General features: G+C 49.5%; 1 protein-coding gene across 6 annotated transcripts in view; it reads right to left on the bottom strand.

The window, feature by feature from the left end:
- Positions 1-11,341: 11,341 nt before the first annotated feature.
- CABP1 (calcium binding protein 1) overlaps positions 11,342-20,147 on the bottom strand; it is a 30,456-nt gene continuing 21,650 nt past the window's right edge. For 3 of the 6 annotated variants that reach the window (XM_090290875.1, XM_090290872.1, XM_090290871.1), the window contains exons 2-7: positions 19,733-19,912; positions 16,850-16,880; positions 16,464-16,607; positions 15,371-15,480; positions 14,986-15,133; positions 11,342-11,798 (exon numbers count right to left, since the gene is read on the bottom strand). In XM_090290875.1, coding sequence (XP_090147001.1) covers positions 11,773-11,798; positions 14,986-15,133; positions 15,371-15,480; positions 16,464-16,607; positions 16,850-16,880; positions 19,733-19,912 — 639 coding nt within the window. In that variant the 3' untranslated portion in view covers positions 11,342-11,772. Of the gene's footprint in view, positions 11,799-14,985; positions 15,134-15,370; positions 15,481-16,463; positions 16,608-16,849; positions 16,881-18,917; positions 18,990-19,732; positions 19,913-20,147 lie in introns of those variants that run through there. The other 3 variants (XM_090290874.1, XM_090290870.1, XM_090290873.1) reach the window with 2 other exon arrangements.

Here is a 20,147-nt window from a genome sequence, read left to right as displayed (position 1 = left end):
ATTTGGAACATAAGGAAGAAAAAAATAGTCAACCAGTGCAGAATGAGGAAACCAGAATTGAAAAAAATGAGGAGAGGCTTATTAACCTCTGGGACAACTTTAAACGTGCCAACATCTGAATCATAGGAGTGCCAGAAGGAGAAGAGGAAAAGCAAGAAATTGAAAGCTTATGTGAAAAAATTATGAAGGAAAACTTCCCAAATTTGGTGAAGGAAATAGACATTCAAGTCCAGGAAGCACAGAGAGTCCCAAACAAGCTAGACCCAAGGAGGACCACACCAAGACACATCATAATTAAAATGCCAAAGGTTCAAGATAAAGAGAGGATCTTAAAAGCAGCAAGAGAAAAGCAGAGAATTACCTACAAAGGGTGCCTATAAGACTGTAAGCTGACTTCTCAAAAGAAACTTTGCAGGCAAGAAGGGACTGGCAAGAAATATTCAATGTGATGAAAAGCAAGGACCTACAACCAAGATTACTCTATCCAGCAAAGCTATCATTTGGAATGGAGGGGCAGATAAAGTGCTCCCCAGACAAGGTGAAGCTAAAGGAGCTCATCATCACCAAGCCATTGTTATATGAAATGTTAAAGGGCCGTATTTAAGAAAAAGAAGATCAAAACTATGAACATTAAAATGACAACAAACTCACAACTATCAACAACTGAATCTAAAAAATAAAAACAAAATCCAACTAAGCAAACCAGAATAGGAACAGAATCACAGATACGGGGATCATCTGGGGACAAAATAGACAGAGGGAAGTTAAGAATAATATAAGAAAGGGTGAAGCCAAAGAACTTACATGCACGACCCACAGACATGAACTAAGGGGGGATGAGGTTGCTGGAGGGAAGGGGGATACTGAGCAGAAGGGAGCAAAGGGAAGAGAAATTGGGACAACTGTAACAACATAATCAATAAAATATACTTAAAAAAAGAAAAGAAGAAGTTGGGGTCTACAGAATGGGGTCTCATTTGAGAGGTCTGACTCAGGGGCAGTCTCGTGGGGGCAAGGAGTGACTGGGGTCGGGGTGGGGATTAAATTTCTCTCAAACCTGAGGGGATATTAGGAGCAGGATTCAGGGCCCAGGGCTGGAAGCAAAGGGCTTAGGGTTGCAGGTGCCAAGCCAGGCTAGAGGACCGACCCCGAGGCGGGTTTATATCCAAAGGCACTGACCTACATGAGTCTGCAAACAACCCCAGGCCTGCTCTCCAGGCTGGCTACCCACAAAGCAGGGACTCTGCGTGCTGGGAAAGCTGACAAGAGTCAGTCCCCAGGTGGCCCCTGCTCCAGGCCTTTCTCTGCAGACAATGGGCTCTAGCCTCCAATGTCTCAGGCCTGCTGGGGAAGGTCATCCCCATCTGAGAGCCCAAAGACACTTTCAGGGGCTGGTTTGACGTAAAACTTACTTCAGCCCTCGCTGGTGTGGTTTAGTGGACTGAGCACCGGGCCTGTGAACAGAAAGGTCACCGATTTGATTACATCAGGCAAGGCACATGCCTGGGTTGCAGGCCAGGCCCCTATCTGGGGGCGTGTGAGACGCAGCTGATCCATGATCCTCTCACACAGCAATGTTTCTCTCCCTTCCTTCCCCTCTCTCTAAAAATAAATAAATAAATAAAACATAAAAAAATTACTTCAAATCTGTGCAGCAGCAGGAACTCCCATTTATCACTGGTGGGAACGGTACAGCCGCTTTGGAACACGCTTCTGCAGCTGCAGCTGCTTACAAAACTAAACATGCTCTTACCACAAGATTCAGCAACTGAACACCTCGGTATTTATCTAAAGAAGCTGAACACTTAGGTCCACACAAAACCTGCACATGGATGTTCACAACAGCTTTATTCATCTTGGAAGCAACCAAGATGTCCTTCAGCAGATGAATGGATAATCTATGATACATTCCAGACAATGAAATATTACTCAATGCTAAAAAAAAAAAAAAAAAAAAAAAAAAAAAAAAGAAATGAGCTATCAAGCCATGAAAAGATATGGAAGAACCTTTTTTTTTTTTTGAACAGCTGATATGGAAGAACCTTTAACACATATTACTAAGTGAAAGAGGCCCATCTGAAAAGGCTACATACTTAAGATTCCGACTATATGACTTTCTGGAGAGTAAGGCCAGTCATTGCCTGGGGTTATTGGGGCGGAGGCAGCGGAAGGGGGGGACGGAGGATAGGCAGGCACAGAGGGTTTTAGGTTAGTATGATACTGTAATGGTGGGTGTATGTCATTATACATTTGTCCAAGTCCATAGAATGTACACCACCAAGAGTGAATCCTCATGTAAACTAGACATGGGGTGATAATGATGCCTCAGTGTAGGTTCATTGATTGTAACAAATGTCCCACTCTGGCAGGGGTCTTGATAGGGGGGACAAGGTGATCCCTTTGTAAGGTATATAAATAAATATTGAATTACAGTGTTGTTACACTTGAAACTAATATATGTTAATTACAATTAAAAGTAAACTTTAAAAAATTAAAGATCACCTACCTCCCTGTAGAAATAGTTTCAAAATGGACACAAATTATTATTTTCTGTTTGTGGAAGAAAGATAAGCATTTTGTGGAAAACTCAGAGAAGAATTTTTAAAAGACCCAATTTGGCCCTGGCTGGGTAGCTCAGTTGGTTAGCGCATCATCCTGATATGCCAAGGTTGCAGGCTCGATCCCAGGTCAGGGTACATACAAGAATCAACCAATGAATGCATAAATAAGTGGAACAACAAATTGATGTTTCTCTTTCTCTACCTCTCCCTACCCCACCTTCTTCTCTCTCTCTCTCAAATCAATAAATAAAAAAAAATTTTAGTATACAATTTACCATAATTTCATATAAAACTGAGACAAGGCATGTAAATTCAGGCCCTGATGGAGCAAGTTGTCAATAACCATTGGTTCCCAGACATTTGATTCTCAGAACTACCTCAAGAAGCTAGGAAAATAGAGTGTCCCCATTTTGCAGATGCAAAGCTGAAGTTCAGAAGGGTTAAGTAATTTGCCCACACAATGAGGAGCCAAAATCTATTTGATACATATATTTTTTCACTTCTAATCTATCACCTTTCCTCTGAGCCAGGCTACCTATCAGACACAGCTTGGTGGAAATCACACCTCCAGCATTAAACAGTATGTGACTTTGGGTAAACGAATTCACCTCTCTGAGCCTCATCTGTGAAATGGAGAGAATACGTGTATGTCGTCGTCGTCGTCGGCAGCCGTCCGTCTCGAGAGACGATGGTGTAGCTTCTTAAGAGTCTATCTGCACTGCCGAGAATGGCTGTGCAGTCCGACTCAGGAGTGACACGGTATCTGTCTCCTCCCGTGTTGAATCGACATCTTGCGATGACGCTGGAGTGTCCTCTCCAGTGAAGCTGAAGCTACAGAGCCTGGGCAGGGTGATATGGAGGGTCTGCTGTTGCCCATGCAGCAGACCCCCCCTCTCTTCGCAGCTGAAGGGTCCAAGGGAAAGACGGAGTCAATACAGCTTGGCTTCAGGTGCGCCGCAGGAGTTGCCGGTGTTGACTACAACGTCAAACCGCCTTAGGGACTCCGGCTCCGGATTTTCTGTCGGGGTTTACTCCCTTAGCCTTTCCCCTGAAGAGGTATGCCGCAAGGCAGCGGAGGACGTGTATGTACCTCAAAGGATTGTGAGGATAAAAAAGACATATTTTAAACAAGGAAAATAAAAAAGAACCTGTTTTAAAAGCTAGCATTGCAGGATTCTTGAGCCCATAGCTAAGTGCTCAATAAATATTAGTCATGGGTGCTTGGAGGCATAGAGACCTGGATTGAAAGACTACCTCCACTTTTTAGAGCTGTGTGGCCTTGAGAAAGTCATTTCTTCTCTCTTGGCCTCAGTTTTCTCATCTGTAAAATGCAAATAAGACCCACCATATAAAGGTGTTAGGAGCCCTTAACAGAGTGTCTGGCCCATAGTAAGGTCCTCAGTGCACAATGGCTATTAATCATATAAGAAGAAATAATTATAGCATGCAGTGCTGGCACTTGATAAATAGCAAAGGTCTTGGTGAAGTGCTCAGGCTAAGACGTTGGGAAAAACCTCTTCCACCCTGGGGAGGGAAAAGCCAAAGGGAACCAGGTTCAAACGTGGAAAATGAACAGATGCTTGTGAGCCCCCACAGGCAGTTTCACCTTGACCCATAAAACTGAAAAGGGGTGTGTCTTCCTGTACAGATAAGGATCAGAAGAACAAAGCATGCTATTAATTAAGTCTTGCCTATTTTAAGCTTATGGAATATTTTTGCCCCTTAAAGATAAGCTCACAATAAAAGTTCAAAAGGTAAACACACAAAGGGCGTGGAGGCCAGTCTTGCCTCTGCTAAGCCCACCCTGCCAGCCCTTGGACTCGAAAGCGGGTGGTCTGGTACCAAAGCCAAGTTTCCTAGCCCAGGGCCTATTGTGGTTAGATAGCAGGGGGGCAGAACCACCCAAAGAGGCAGGGAACCACAGTGCCGCCCGGTTCTGGCCCCAACTGGGCCACTTGAACCAAGAGAAACCTGGCTGGATCTCGAACTTCACAGGAGGGAGAAGGGACCAGGCTTTTCTTTACTTCCCCCAGGAGGATATGAGTCACAAGGAAGAAGCCAGCCAGGCCTAGGACTGCCTGGGACAAGGACAGAAACACCAAGCAGCGTCCCATCTGGATGGCCTCAGATAAGTCACTTCCCTTCTGCATTACAGTTCCTCATTTGTAAGTGAGGTGATGAGAATTTTCAGTCTCCTAGGGTGAGCACAAAGATGATATAAAGCAAAGTTCAGGAGAGTGCCTCACATGACCGTCATAAGCACTCTATATACGTCAGCTGTTCTTATTATCTTCCAGACTCTTTTAATTGCATGAAGGACACAGTTTATGAGATGAGGAACACCAAGGACAGTCTTTCTTATCCACTGTAGGTGTAAACATGGCTAAGTCACATCTCCTCTCTGAACCTCAGTCTCCTCATCTGTAAAACAGGGTGAGATGATGAATAAAAAGGACTTAACCCAAAGCTGACAATAACTCACAAATAAATAAAGCAGCTACTTTATTTTTTTCCATTCTCTTCGCCAGAACTGGGCAAATTAGGGAAGCAACAAGAAGAAACAGTAGAGCCAGAGCCTGTCTGCTGGATTGTAAATGGTGCATCAGTCAGCTGTCCCTTTGGACAAGAACTTTCTACCGCGATGGAAATACACCATAGCTATGCCATCTAGTACAGTAACCACCAACCAGATGTGGCTACTGAACACATGAAATGTGGTGGTATGTCTAGGGAACTAAATTTTTATTTAATTTTAATTAATTTAAACTTAAATAGCCACATGTGGCTAGTGGCTGCCATACTGGACAGTGCAGCCTGGACTGTACGCTCCTAGAGACCAGTCATCAAATCTGTCTTTTTGTCCCTATCCCTAACACCCAGAAGAAGGTCTGTGTTCAGTTAATATTTGTTGAATGAAAGAATGAACAGAGGCAGGAACTGAAAAGAACATTTCAAGAACTGCTTCCCTCCTCTTTCCCATGAAGTTTCCAAGACTTACCTGTGAAATGGGAATAATAGTAGTTCCTGTCTCATAGAGTTACAGTGAGAATTAACAAGTTAATATTTGGGAAGGGCTTAATAGAATGCCAGCAACATAGCTGGCGTTATACAAGTGTTTATTAATTAAAAATAAAACTCATCTATCCTGTGTGGACTCTTCCTTTTTGGAGAGTATACCAGTCATATTTAAATTTGGTTGCTACTGCAGGAAAAATACAAAGTAATAATGGCTGTAATGGCACAGTTTTTCTCTCTCTTTAAAAGGGGTGTAGAATAAGGCACTCCAGGCTTTTGGGGTGGCTTCCAGGTGTCAGAGACCCAGGCTCCTTCAGGTGGTTTGTTCCACCATCCTCAGTGCTGACTACTTCCTCATGGTCCAAAATAGCTACTCAAGCTCCAAGTCTCAGCGTCACATTACAGCTAGCAAAAAGGAGGAAGAAAGGCAAGGGAAGCCCGACCTTTCCTTTTAAGGACACTTACCAGAAATTGCACATACCTGCTTCTACTCATTAGCTAGAACTTGAGCATAAGGCTACAGCTAGAAAGCAAAGGAGGCTGGGAAATGTAGTCTCGAGTCTAAATGTCATAGAAATTGGGAATTTTATTACTAAGGAAGATGGGGAGAATGGACGTTGACAGAAACGCAGCAGAGTCTCTCTCCAGAACTCCAGTTTCACCCTAGGATTTGGTTCTTGGTGGCTGTTTCAAACACTTGTAGCTGTTGATACTAGTGAGGACACACATGTGTGTCTGTTTAACTCCCATCGGGCTTTCATGTCTGTTACCTGATTTGATCACTAAAACTCTTCCAAGCAGATGTGTTCTTGTTATTATCTTTGAACAGATGAGAACACTGAAGCTTCACCGACTGCCTCCAGTTCCCAGAGATTGTAAATGATTGATCAAGGACTAGAATCTAGGTCTGTCCAAACCCCCGGTCCTTTCTTTCCCATTCTACAGCACTGTCTGTGACCTTGAAGCCTCTGCAGCACAAGGAAATGGTCCCCAAAGACCGGACATTAGAACAGAGAAAGACCTGAGGTCAGGAGGCCCCCAGGGACAGGCCTGGAGCCCTTCCTGCACCTGAGAGCAGCAGTCACAAGCAGCACCCATTCTCTTTGTCCCCAGGCACACATCCATTTGGTAGGTATTCACTGACTGCCCTGCACACCTCGCGGAGAGCAAGGCTTCAGGAGGTAGAGCAGAGGATAAGCCCAACAAGATCCCTGCACTATGTCCCTCAAAAGCCAATCAGGGAAAACACATGACAGAGACGTGAACAGATAGATTCATTTATATATTCGTGGATTTTGTTCATTTATTCAATAAATAATTAATTACTAGTACCTACTAGACACTGGAGATATACTATAGCAAACAGCGTAGAAATGGCCTCTGCCAACATTGAGCTTACATTCTAGCGAAGGACAGGGGGCATCAAACTATAAGCAGATAAGCAGAAATATATCATAATATAATAAATATATCAGGTCATAACTTTCATATATGCTCTAAAGAATATAAACGAGATGTGGCCATGGTGTCCTTCCTTCAATAGGGGAGTCAAGGAGACATTTAATCACAGTCCCCAAAATAGAGAAGGATCCAGCTATTAAAGAATGCAGGGAAAAGCACTCCAGGAACAGAGGACGGTAGGTGTGAAGGCCTTGAGTCAGGCCCTCTACTTAGCATAATGCATGGATTATTTCATCACAATCACCCCACCAGGGAGGTACAATTATTATCATTAATAGATTAGGAGACCCAAAGAGGAAGAGGGACGCTCTTAACACATACATCCCTTAACTCCCTTGTGTGGCAGAGCTGGGATTAGAACCAAGATTCGCATTACCACCACAGCTCATGCCTCGATCATACTGCTCAGTCCCTTTGTCCTCTCTCTAGGAAAGACAGGCATCAGCAAGAGAACAGGAGTAGGTGGCAGGTACCCCCAGAGGAGTGAAGGGATATTCCGGTTCCTGCAACCTGAGCCTCAGGCACAGCCAGCAGGATCAGGGCCACCCTGCAGGACCATTCTGCGTGGACAGTCACTCCCTGGTCATAGAGCCAGATCCCAGATTTGAGCTGCGATCATGTTGTCACTTACCACAGCCACTGAACACCGCCATGGCTGGCTCTTCCTTCCCCATTTCTTGAGAGAGAAATCACAGAAGCTTAAGGACACATAGGAGAAGGGGTAGGGAAATAGGGAATAACAATACAATAATTGGAAAATTTTTTATAATGCTTACTGTGTGCCAGGCACTTTTCTAAAGGCTTTGAGTACACTGACTTATTTAATCTTCAAAACAACCTATAACATCATCCCCATTTTACAGATGAGGAACTGAGGCACAGGGGGTCTTACAGCTAATAAGTGGCAGAGCTGGGATTTAAATCTGGTGGCTGGTTCCTGAGTTCACTTTAAAGAAAACACCAAAACTTTTTTATTGTAAAATAAGACAGAAAAAATATACAGAACAAATGGATAACTCAGTGAATTATTTTAAGGCACACACACACACAAAAGGCCCCATGGGTTAAGAAATAGAACTTTGCCTGACCCCCCCTCTGTGCCCTCTCCTACACAGCCCTCCCGCCCCCTCTGAAAGCAACTGCCATTTGGACTTTTACAGGAATAATTGCCTTGTGTTTCTTTATGGTTTTTTTTTTTCCACCCTAGACACTGTTTAGTCAGGCCCATTTTTTTTCTAACTTGATACCTCCTAAGTCTCTCTTAATCTACAAGTCCTCCTTCCATCTCTTAGTTTTTCTTGTAATTCATCTGTTGAAGAACTAGAGCCATTTGGCCTGGGGGGCTTCCCAGTCTGATTTTGCTAGTGGAATACAGTACAACTCAACATGTTCCTCTGTCCTGTGAATTTCCTGCCAATTGCCCGCTGGTTCCAGAGGCATGATCAGACACAAGTTTGATCCTTTTGGCAAGACCCCAAGGGTTGTGTTCTTCTCTCGGGCACAGAGTGTCTGTTTTCTCAGTCTTTTGATCATAGCCATGCTCTTAATCACATTGCTACAGGCTGCCCTCTGCCACCCTGTGATTTGCTCCACCCTCTGGACCTTCCTGCCCCGAAGACAACCCTGCTATAGGCACCAAGGTTTCTGCTGCCACAGGCCTGGCTCATACAAGAAGGCAGCCCCTCAGAGGTCCCTCCCGAGCCTCTCTCACTCCCAGGCCTGTGGTGGGATCCAGCCCTTCCTCTCTGATGAGAGTCATCTCTCTCTGTATCTTCCTGCAGCCTAGTACACCAGGCGGATGGAATCGCTTCATTTCCCAAAGAGGCCATGCTCCTCCTTTCCTCTGGGCCTTTGCTCATGCTGTTCCCTCAACCAGAAACACTCTTCCCCTCCCCTCCCCTAAGCACAGCTGATCCTTCAGGTCCCAGCAAATCTTTCCCTTCCACACAGCCCCCCTCTCCCCCCCAGCCAGTTTGGACTGAGTGCTTTTACATGCCTTCACTTCTCCTAGGCCAGCCTTGGGAGTAACCTAGTAAGTAGTACCCACTATATCACACTTGCCTGTTTCTTATGTTTTACCTCCTAGAGTCTGAGCTCTTTGAAGACAGGGACTCTGGCACAGGACCTGGCACATAATAGGTGCTCAATAAATATTAGTTGAATGCATGAGTGAATGAATTGGATTTTACAAGTCACTGGGAGGCAAATCCAGGCTTAGTTTAAGACCTTTCAGACAATGAGAGCTCTTCTAAGATGACACAAACCAAGCTCCTCACCAGGGGAGGCATTAAAGCTGTTGTGCAGTGCAGGTTGCAGGAAGAACTCCTGCTTGGGATAGGGCCCTTCTAGAAAAACGAGTCTCAGTCTTGGAAAGGAACAGAATGCTTTCTTCAAACAATCTCATTAGGCTCCCCTAAGTATACGACAAGTTCAAGGTGAGGAGGCAGAAGCCCACCCAGCCCCTGGGCCGCCCTGGCCTCCCTTGTCCTGAGCATGGGCGCTCCTCTGAGCAGTGGCTTGGCTATATTGTCAAGCCGCTTAATCAAAGCCATCATGTCCGTTTTTTTAAGAGGCCGACCTAAGGACAGACGCATCCTATCACCCTAACTCCTCTCTCTCTGGGGTTCCCCCAGGGGCTCATCCTGTCAGCTAACAGAGATGCCCCTGGAAGCCCTCTTTCCACAGATAGCCCCTCTGGCCCTCCAAGAGTCTTGCATTTCTGAAATAGTGGAGATCTGGGCCTCTGGGCAGAGTTCAGTGGGCACGGAAGCAGCGGGGCCGCAGGCTGCCATGGGCACGGAGCCAAGGGCTTAGTCTCAGAATTGGATCATTTGAGGGAATTTGGAGCTCTCAGCCCTGCTGCCCACAGGGACATGGGGATTACACGGGTCTCTGGCAGGGGCTCCCAGTCTTTCCTACATTCCCCGCCAGGTCTAAGGAAAGGACCGCCCCTGGGCCACAACATATGCGCACTCCCCTCCCACTTCCAGCTTTTAGTCCTCAGCACCCCTCCCTCGCAGCTGCCTGGAAACACGCCTGCCTCCCACGTGTCTGGAATTTATAGCAGTGTTATTCAAATTGTGGTCCACAGACTGGGCAGCATCAGCAGCCTCTGGGAGCTTGTTAAAGATGCAAGGTCATGGGCCCCACCCCAAACACTGAATCAGAATCACCCGAGTAGAGCCCAGATTTGTGGCGTAACAAGTCCTCCAGGCGATTCTTACACGCACTAAAATTTGAGAACCATTGACTTGGAATACCTGGGTCCGTCCCACAGCCCTGTCTGATTATGCCCCACGCCTGTCAAAGATTCTGGGCAACTTCCGCCCACAGACTTCTCTTCTGGACTCCTTCAACCCTTCACTTATCTAAATTAATTACAATGATTATAATGGATTGTTTAATAACTGTGCCACCCGGCACAATTCCACTGCAGTTGGGTCAATAGCGGCCCCTGGAGGTGCTCAGTGCAATGTCCTGAGAGCACTCCCTGTGGACTTCATGGCCGTTGATTATCCCCGTTACATTGGAGGAAACTGAGGTTCAGAGAGGAGACGTGACTGGCCCAAAGTCACACAGCAAATAAGCCCAGAGCCCAGTCACCCTACTATTCTGCTCCCTGCTCAGTGGAGAGGATGGCAGCTGTTTCTATATCTGTCCCCTCACACGCACTGAGATTTCCTTCAGGGCAAAAACCTCGTGGTCACTTGCTCCAGAAAGCCTCCTTGATCTCCCCCGAGAAGACCTGTCCTCCTTCTCATACCCCATCGAAGGTCCCCTTTTCCTCAACAGCAGCATCACTGTTTATAATCATGTAACAATGTGACTATTTCATGTCTGTTTCCCTGACCGCTATGAAAGCTCCAGTAAGAGAGGAAGACCTTGCCAGATGCTTACCCGATATCCACTCTTTTTCTTACACAAGCGGGTCCTGGAATAACGTTTGTTTGAGGAGATGCTTAGGAACTTAACTCTTGTTGACATCAATCAGCCTGTGGTAAAACTGGTTTTCCTCTCTGTCATTTTGCTTAAACATTAAGTGAGGACCCGCTGTAGAACCTGACCTTATCTGTGGCAGCTGCCTACCCAGCCAAACCACTACAGCCTCCCGCTGCCCTTTCAGGTAAAGGTGCCAGGTTCTGGCTTCTGAGGTCAGTGAGGAGGCGACTGGGTATCTAATGGGTGCTCAATAAATGTGTGTTGAATGCAGGAATGTTCAGCCAGTTCTGGGCATGCAATTGGTACCCAAGAAACATGTCATCTAACCAGGCCCCCCAAAGCAAAGACCCCCACGGCTGCCTTGCTCTTGGAAATATTTTTATTGGTTCTGAGATAACAGGGCTGAGGCGAGCTGGGTTGGGCACAGAGCTAAGGAGGGCAGCAAGAAGCTTTGCCCCAGGGCAGACATGCTATTGTGGGATCTGCTGGCGGGCTCCCTGGCCCACCCAGTCAGCGGCGGCTGGATACATGGCACTTGGCGCCTTGCATGACCTCTGCGGGCTTGGCACTGTGGCCTCCTTGTCGGCGGGCGCCCCCCTTTCCAGTTGCAGGAATTGTGAGTCTTTCACAGTGCGGAGGGGTGGGGGTCCGGGGTGGGCATCTCCCCGGGGTGCAGGCAGGTCCCATCCGCCAGTACATCCTGGGCTCTCGGCAGCTACAGCGGGGTGAGGCAAACCCTGGCTCCTCTTCTCCCCGCTGGCGGGAGCTTGGCAGTCCTGGAGGGGCCCCTCTGGCCTCAGCGGGACATCATCCGGACAAACTCTGGGAGGGTACAGGGGAGGGTGGGGAGAAAGCAGCAGTCAGGGCCTCGCTCAGGACGCGGCCTCCAAATTGCCCTCAGACCTGTGTCCCCCTCTCCATTGCCGCTGCTCCTGTTCCGTGCTGGTCCCCCACATCCAGGTGGCCCGTTCCAATCCATCTTCTACATGGCAGCTAGCTGGAGGTTTCTAAGCAGCATATCCGACCCCCTTCACACCTCTCACGGATGCCCACGGATGATGTCCCGCATCCTAACGTGACCTCGAGGCCCTCCCTCTCTGGCCCCAGCAGACATCCCCAGCCTCCTCTCTCCTCCCTCCCCCCAGTCCCATGCTCCAACTGCACGGCTCTCCCTTGCAGCCCCGGAGGTGCCACTGGCCCACGCTCTCCTCTCACCCCTCAGCTCTCCTGCAGCTTGTCCCCTCTCCCTTCTTTTGTTCAGACTAGACCTTATTTTTTAGAGCAGTTTTAGGGTCACAGCAAAATTAAGCACAAAGCACAGAGAGTTCCCACAGACCCCCGACCTCCACACAGACACATCCTCCCCCACTATCGACATCCCCGCCCGAGTGGTACAACTGTTAGAGTCGATGAACCGACACTGACACGTCATTATCACCCCACATCCAGTTCACATGAGGGTTCACTCTCGGGTCCTTCCTATGGGTGTTGACAAATGTATAATGAATGACACGTAGCCACCATCACTGTCTCACACAGAATAGTTCCACTGCCCTGAAATCCTCTGAGCTCTGCCTGTTCATCTGTTCATCCCTCCCTCCCTCCCTCCCCCACAGCCCCCGGCAACCACTGGTCTTTCACTGTCTCCAGTTCCGCCTCTTCCAGAATGTCACGTAGTCGGAATCATATGGTATGTGGCCTTTCCAGATTGGCCTCTTTCACTTCGTAGTATGGATTTAACTTTCCTCCATATCTTCTCATAGCTTGAGAGCTCATTTCTTCTTAGCTCTGAATAACATCCCATTGTCGAATGGGCCACAGTTTAATTATCCATTCATCTACTAAAGGACATCTTGGTTACTTCCAGGTTTTGGCAAGTGTGAAGAAAGCTGTTATAAACATCCATGTGCAGCGTCCATTTGGATAGATATGTCTTCCTTCTTTTTCACCTGGTAGCTCCTAGTCATTTCTTAGGGCTCTTATTTATTTATAAGCTCCTCCAGAAAGCCTTCCCTAATCCCTCCTCCAGATTGGTACGGGTGCCCCCTCAGTACCCCACGGCCCACTATACTTCCCCAGAACATCATGAACTATACTGCTGGCTTCTCTTTCCCTTGCTGGTCTTGGGCTCCTCAAGGCGGGGATCAGGCCTCGGCACACAGAGGTGTATGGTACATGCTGGTAGAATCAATGGGGGGCGCTGGGCTTTCAGGGAAGGGCAGTCATCTGTGAGGGGCACTTACCTGGACACAGGACGTCCTGAGATGTTCAGATCTGGTGGGAGCAGAGCCTTCTCTCCATCTAGCTACACTCTACTCAACCTTGAAGAACAACTACTCCCCATAAAAGGCCTCCCAACCTTTGTGTTCTGGACACACTCACAGGCTGGCACATGTTTCTCCAGTCTTTCCGCTTAGAACTGGAGTACAGAGTCAGTGTTTCACTGTATTTTTTCCCTGTATCACATAGCGTTGCAATGTTGTCACGCACAGCATTATGTGTGTAGTGGCTGGGATTCTAGGCCTGGGTTTATGACACTGCTCTGCCTCTTGCTAGTTAGGCAGCCCCAAGTAGGTTATATCACTTCTCTGAGCCTCAGTTTCCTCATCTCATGAAGTAATAACAGTGCAACCTATAGAGTCATTGTGAAAATTAAATGAGATAAAACATGTAAAGCTACTTAGTACAGTGACCGGTACATAATAAGTGTACAATAAGGATAACTGCTTGCTGGCTGCTGTGGCTCAGTAGATTGAGCATCGGCCTGTGAACCAAGTGTCGCTGGTTCGATTCCGAGTCAGGGCACATGACTAGATTGCATGCCAGGTCCCCAGTTTGGGGGCATGTGAGAAGGCAACCACACATTGATGTTTCTCTCCCTCTCTTTCTCCTTTCCCCCTCTCTAAAAACAAATAAATAAAATAAAATAAAATAATAAAAATATTAAAAAACAAAAACAAAAAAGGATAACTGCTATGATTATCACTGGTTTCTTAAAAAAAAAACCTTTCACGAAGCATTAGTTATGTACCAGGTACTGAGTTACGCGGGAAATGCAGAGATAAAGAAAACAAGCTTCCTCTTCTGAAAAAGTTCGGAGTCAAGCAGAGGAACAACTGTAAAGAACAGGTAGAGGACAGTGTGAAGAACAAGGGTGACCCTGAGGTGCCGTGAGGCCCAGAAAAGAGGAAGTTCAATCTGGAGAACCAGGAAGAAGGGCTGAGGGAAGTGTCCCACTGCTGGATCTTGAAGGATGGATAGAATTTAGGCCATATGAACAACAGAATAAAAGGCATCCTGATAAAAAGAACAGTGTGTCCAAACGGGAGCCTAGGAAGTTCATGGACCACAAGGCCTTTGGTTCAGCTGCGAGGGCCGTGGGAGGGAAGGCATGGTAGGAGCTGCAGCTGGGGAGGTGAGCTGTGGTCAGATCTTAGGGGTCTGAGTGCCAGTGTGAGGGATGTGACATTCTGAAAACACCTTCCATAGGGGCACACGGACAGATGGATGGATGCGTAGATGGATACTGATGGGAAAACGACTCTACAGATAGGTGAATAGATCAATGGAAGGACGGGTAGGAATATAGGCAGATGGATAGATATAGACATATAAACGCATGAGCAGATGCAGAGGCACAGATGCATGGGGAAATGTACATGGATAGATGGGTGCATGATAGGAGAACGAGTAGGTGCATGGGTGGGGAGACAAGTGTGTGGATAAATGGTTCTATGAATAATTGTTTAGAGATGGATGAGTGGAAAAATAGGCACCTAGACAAATGAAGAGATGGCTGGATGGGTGGACAGACTGAGAGACAGGGATGGATGGGTGGACAGATGGATACAGAGATGAGAGGCTGATGGAGTGGTGCCTGGATGCAGGGCTGGCAGGATGGAAGGACAGGGGACGGAAAGCTGGAGTGGACTGATGGTTGCGTGATGGCTTTACAGCTGGAGGGCTCCATGGATGGCCACTCTCTCTCCCACTTTCAAGCGCCACCTACCTTCAAAGTCCACTCGGCCATCCCCATTGAGGTCCACGTCTCGGATAATTTCCTCTATGTCTCGGTGTCCCACCTGATGACCCAGGAGTTTCCTCATGGCCTCTCGCAACTCACTGGTGCTTATCTCCCCGTCACCATTGGTGTCGAACTAGAGAGGGCAGGAAGGAGGGAGAGGCAGCTACGACATGGAGACCGTCAGAAGCAGATCCCCAGGTTGAGCGCCTTCTGCAGAGTCACTGCCCTGCCTTCCCCCAGAGAACGGTCTCTGTCCGAGCTTCTTCCCTGGGTTGGGGCCCTGGGTTCAGGTGTCTTTTCAAGCTGCCGCCCGGGGGCTGCTACTCTAACAACCTTCCCGCGCTGTACCTGCACACTGCCCGTCACTCACCTCTCGGAAAGCATCTCGCAGTTCTTTTACTCCGATCATATCTGCTGTCTCCGCCAGGAGTTTAGGTCCCATTAGCTCCACAAAGTCATCAAAATCCACATGGCCACCCACTGGAGACAGAGGAAAGAGCTAGGCCATCCATCTAACCATTCCCCACCTTCAGCCAGGCAGTGGAGGGCACCACCAACCTCTCCTTGACCTGCCCAGAGCCAGGTCCGAGGTTTACCCAAAGGCCACATGATGATAGAGAGGTGACCGTGGACAGGGGGTTTGTCAAAGAATGGCAGGGAAGGGGCCAGGGCTGACAAAGGGAAAAGCCAGGAAGTGGACCGAGGCAGACATACGGCTATGGGAGAAAGAAACACTAGGGCACAGAGACAGGCAAAGAATTTCAGAGCCTGAGAGACAGACACACGCAGAGGGGCAGAGAGGGAAGCAAAAGCCTGGGCGCCTGGCTCACACGCTCCAAGCCTTAGCCTTGTGCAAGCGGAAGGCCGACTTCCAGCTGGCTCTCTTTGCAGGTACAGTGTTGGGGACCTGACACCCAACCACGGCCTGTGCACAACGGCTTCCCACCAGCGACTGACAGGAATTCCGGGCACAGGTGCCCCAGGGTCGGGCTGGGCTACAATACTGCTGCCCTAACTCCCTGAGGTCGCCGGCAGAATTAGACTCCGGGCCGCGGTGGCTGGCTGGAAAATGCCCCCTCTGCTGGCTCCTTCTCCTCCCTATCTCACTTCCCTACTCATCACCTCCTAAACAAACTACTGGACTTTCAAATTCTTGTCTCAGGCTTGCCTGTGGGAGAGCCCAGGCTAAGAGAAAAACATAGTAGTAATAGCATCCCTCTGTTCAACTCACTGAGGGTCAGGTATTGAGCTGTTTTAAATATGTTCCCTAATTGACTTCCTGTGCTTCACTCCCCCTCGTTTTCCAGGTGAGGAAACTGAGGGACAGCGAGGGTAAAAGGTTTGCCCCAGGTCACAGAGCTGGAAGGGGGCGGGCCCAGAATTTACACCCAGGCCTGTCTGACTGCAGAGGGCTGCCGAGGCGAGGACAGGGAGGGAAGGAGGTGCCCCGCGGAGGGACTCACGGTTCATGTTGATCTGCTGGGATAGCTCGATGAGCTCCATCTCGGTGGGCATGTAGCCCATGGTGCGCATGCAGTTGCCCAGGTCCCGGCAGTTGATGTAGCCGTCCTTGTCCTTATCAAATTCTCTGAAGGCCTCTCGGAGCTCTGGGGAAGGGAACACAGGTGGACACGGTTGGGGGTGGGGCCCACAGAGCATCTGGGGACAAGGCAGTCACAGGGCCCACTGGCGTGGAGCTGCCTCCGACTGCGCACTCCTATGGCCCCTGGCTCCATGCCAGGCCCTGGCCCCGTAGACCATGGTGTTTTTGCCTCTGTGCCCACCAGTTTCCCTTCTCTCAGCTTCCTGGGTGACTGAGTAACCCTTTCCCTAAGGGGCCAGGCCTTACCTTCGATCTCCTCTGGCCGCAGTGATCTGTCCTGAAACAAAAGAACGTGTCCTGTTAGCAGCTGCGAGGAACACGGAGTTACAAAACGCCCAACCCAAGGGCCATGCAGGTACGTGGCAGCAGGCACCGGGCGGGAGCTGGCGGGGTCGCAGCAGAGGCATGCCTGGACCATGTCCTTGAGGGGAAAATGTGCACCCCCACATCTCCTGTAGTCCTGGGAGATGCCCAGGGACCCGAGAGCCCCCTCGAGCCCGGGCACAGAAACTCTGCACCCAGCCCCTTATTCCAGACACAAGAATATGTCAGAGAACAGAGCTGGTCCGGAGGCAAAAACCTGTAACTGAAACAGGGCCTGCAGGAGGTCACAACAGAAAGGAGGCCTGCGAGGTAACGGGAGAAGGGGGGCTGGAGGGGAGAGAGCGCAGGGACGAGGCAGGCAGCCCGAGAGAGGAAGAGGAGGCAGGATCGGGGCTGTGCCCTGCTTCCTGGGCACCGCTCGACCTTCTCCAGCGGGACCCCCATCCTACACCTTGCCCTGTCACAGGACACACAGTAGGACCTGGGCGCCGCCAGTGCCTCTGGCGGCCACCAGGGTCCAAACCACACATCTAAAGCCTCAAGCGGTGCCCAGGTCTCCTTGGGGAATCAAGGAAACCCTGGGTCTAGGCATCACAACAGATGGCAGAGGAGCCTCTAAAGAGCAGGCCCGCAGGACACAGGGGCCAGCTCCAGCTGGTGAGGGGCCAGTTGCCCCGGGCCTGCCCTGGAGGGACACAAACTGGCATGAAATGGATGCAGCTGCCCAGCGGGACCTGCTTAGTAAGCTCCCAAACTGGTCCACAGGGCTCCTCTTCCCCAAATGACAGTTTCTGCCTCTGGGCAGGGATACCATGGGGCAAGTGTGCCTGCCCTGAGGAAGTACAAGCCAGGTGTGGGCACCTGTCATGAACACAGACACGCAGGTGTGCCACTGCGAGCATGAGGCATCTCAGCTGTGCACACAGGCTGTTTTAGCCAAAAGGGTCACGGTGGGTAGAGACAGTTGCTGCCTACCCGCTCCAAACTGGCCCCAAGAGCAAGGACTCCAGCTCTGGAAAATCTGAGCATCTTCTAGAAAGGGGCTACTAAGCAACACCTTATGGGACAAGCAGGTGCACGGGATCCAGTGCTCAGAAGTGGCTCTAAGTGGCAGGACAGTGTTGAATGTGTATGTGGGCCTGGAACGAGCAGGCTGCAAGCTACCAGGTCCTGCAGGAGGCATTTCTAGCTGAGAGTAGGCGTCATTGAAGGTATGTGACTCTGTTAGATGACTGTATGGGCTTCCACTTAAAAAGCCTATCGCGGAGCACAGTGCGTAGGCTGTCACTCCATCACCCACCTAATCCTACCTCTATCACCCACTAGCTGTTCTGAGTCAAACCTGGATCTTGAGTAACCAAAAAATATGCCTTTTGCAATGCCCACACCCCCAGTAGGTGAAAGCGAGCAAGTAACAGGAATGTGCCAATGCTCGTACATGCGGGGTACACTCGCTAGGACAAATCGCTTAGACATACCAAATCCTTTCCACTGTTCGGGTTGAAGCAACCCCTCCCCCCCACTTCTCCAGGACCCAGCCCTGAAGAACTGGACAGAAATGAGGTGCTGATGACCCCCACTGCTGCCTCCTCCACACATCTCGTATAGACAGAGCCAGGGACCAGGAAAGCCAGGGACCCCATTGTAGCGGGCCTGTGGTCTGGCTGCGTCCTGGTGCCTGGCCCTTCATCACACACTCCTCCGTGCAGAGAGGCAGTGGCGTGTGTGCTGCGCTCTGCAGTAGAGCCGGAGAGGCTCACCCCGTGGCAGGGAGACCATGAGCAAGCTCAGGGGAAGTCACGTGGAAATGAGCACCCACATTCTCCTTCCTCCCCAGCATGAGCGTCAGGGAGAAGAGCTGGGCCCCTAGAGGCAGACAGACTCAAGCGCACAAAGCTCAGATCTGCTGCTTCTTAGCTATGGGACCTTGAGCGGGTCACTTCCATGAGCCACAGGCTCATCTGTAAAAGAGGTTAATACCAGGACCCACCTTACAGAGCCTTTGTGAGCATCCCACAGGACGAGATGTATAAAGCGTCAGGCACATGGCATTCAATAAGTGGAACCTACAAACAGTTGTACCTGTGACACCATCACTGTTCCCCTCCTCCCTGCAGCTGTTCAGACACCTGAAGGAGGCTGTCCAATACAGGAGCCACATGTGGCCATTTAAATTTGAATGGGAATTAAACAGAATTAATAATTCAGTCCCTCAGTTGCACTAGTCATATGTCAAGTGCTCAACAGCCACATGTGCCTAGTGGATACTGTACGGGAAAGTGCAGATTATAGATGGTCCCATCACGGTAGAAAGTTCTCAGTACTCAGTACTGTATACTCAGTACTGCTGTTCAGAGCACAGGAGGCTCTTGAGTCAGACTCCCCAGATCTGAATCTTACCTCCATCACCCATAAGCTGTTACCTTGAGCAGGTTACTTCTCCAATTCAGTTTCCTCGTCTGTAAAATGGAACAATAGTACCTACCTCTTAGAGTTGCTCTGAGTCTTAAATGAGGAAATGCACCAAAGCTCTTAGCACAGTGCCTGGCACATAGTAAGTGCTCCAAAACTAATCCCCAAACAACGTCAGCTGCTGTCGTTACTTCTTGCTGATGGAGGTGGACTCACCAGTGCTTTGTAGCCATGAGTGGGAAACTTTAGGGGTCAGATTCGCAGGTTGAGGGTTTGAGGTGTGTCTGCTGGGGGACACACACTTCTGTGTACAGAGCCCCTCTTCTTCCCAGCACCTCCTCATGCCCCGTGAAGCCAAGTCGAGCGTGGCTCTACTGGGGCCAACTTACGTACAGGCTGCCTGTTCTCAGCGAAGCCCTTGCGCAGGAAAATGCAGGCAGGGCCCAGAAGGTTGTGCATGACGGCGCAGTTCTGGGCCAGCATCAGGAGCGGTCCCGGAAGCTCGCCGCCAGCCGCCAGCCCCTCCTCGCTCGTCTGCACCACCCTGTAGCTGGTCGTCTCCTCCTGGCGCATCTTCAGCCAGCACCAAGCAAATACAAAAGAGAGGCAGGTGTCACCTCCCTGCCCAGCCGGGCCCTCCTGGCCCAAGCCTGGCTCTTGGTCCTAGAAGAGCAGACCCGTGAGAGTCCAACAGCAGGGTTCAGAGCCCTCCGGATGCACAAGGGCAGGCGTCAAATTGGTCCAGCAGATGGAGTCTCCGATCCTTGACTGAAACAGATGTTCCAGGGAGAGTTGGGTGTGGTACTCA

Source organism: Furipterus horrens, unplaced genomic scaffold, assembly GCF_987537825.1.
Source record: "Furipterus horrens unplaced genomic scaffold, mFurHor1.1.pri manual_scaffold_11, whole genome shotgun sequence".
Taxonomy (NCBI): Eukaryota; Metazoa; Chordata; class Mammalia; order Chiroptera; family Furipteridae; genus Furipterus; species Furipterus horrens.
The sequence above is the reverse complement of the archived record's forward strand: the minus strand, read 5'-3'. Positions and strand labels throughout refer to the sequence as shown.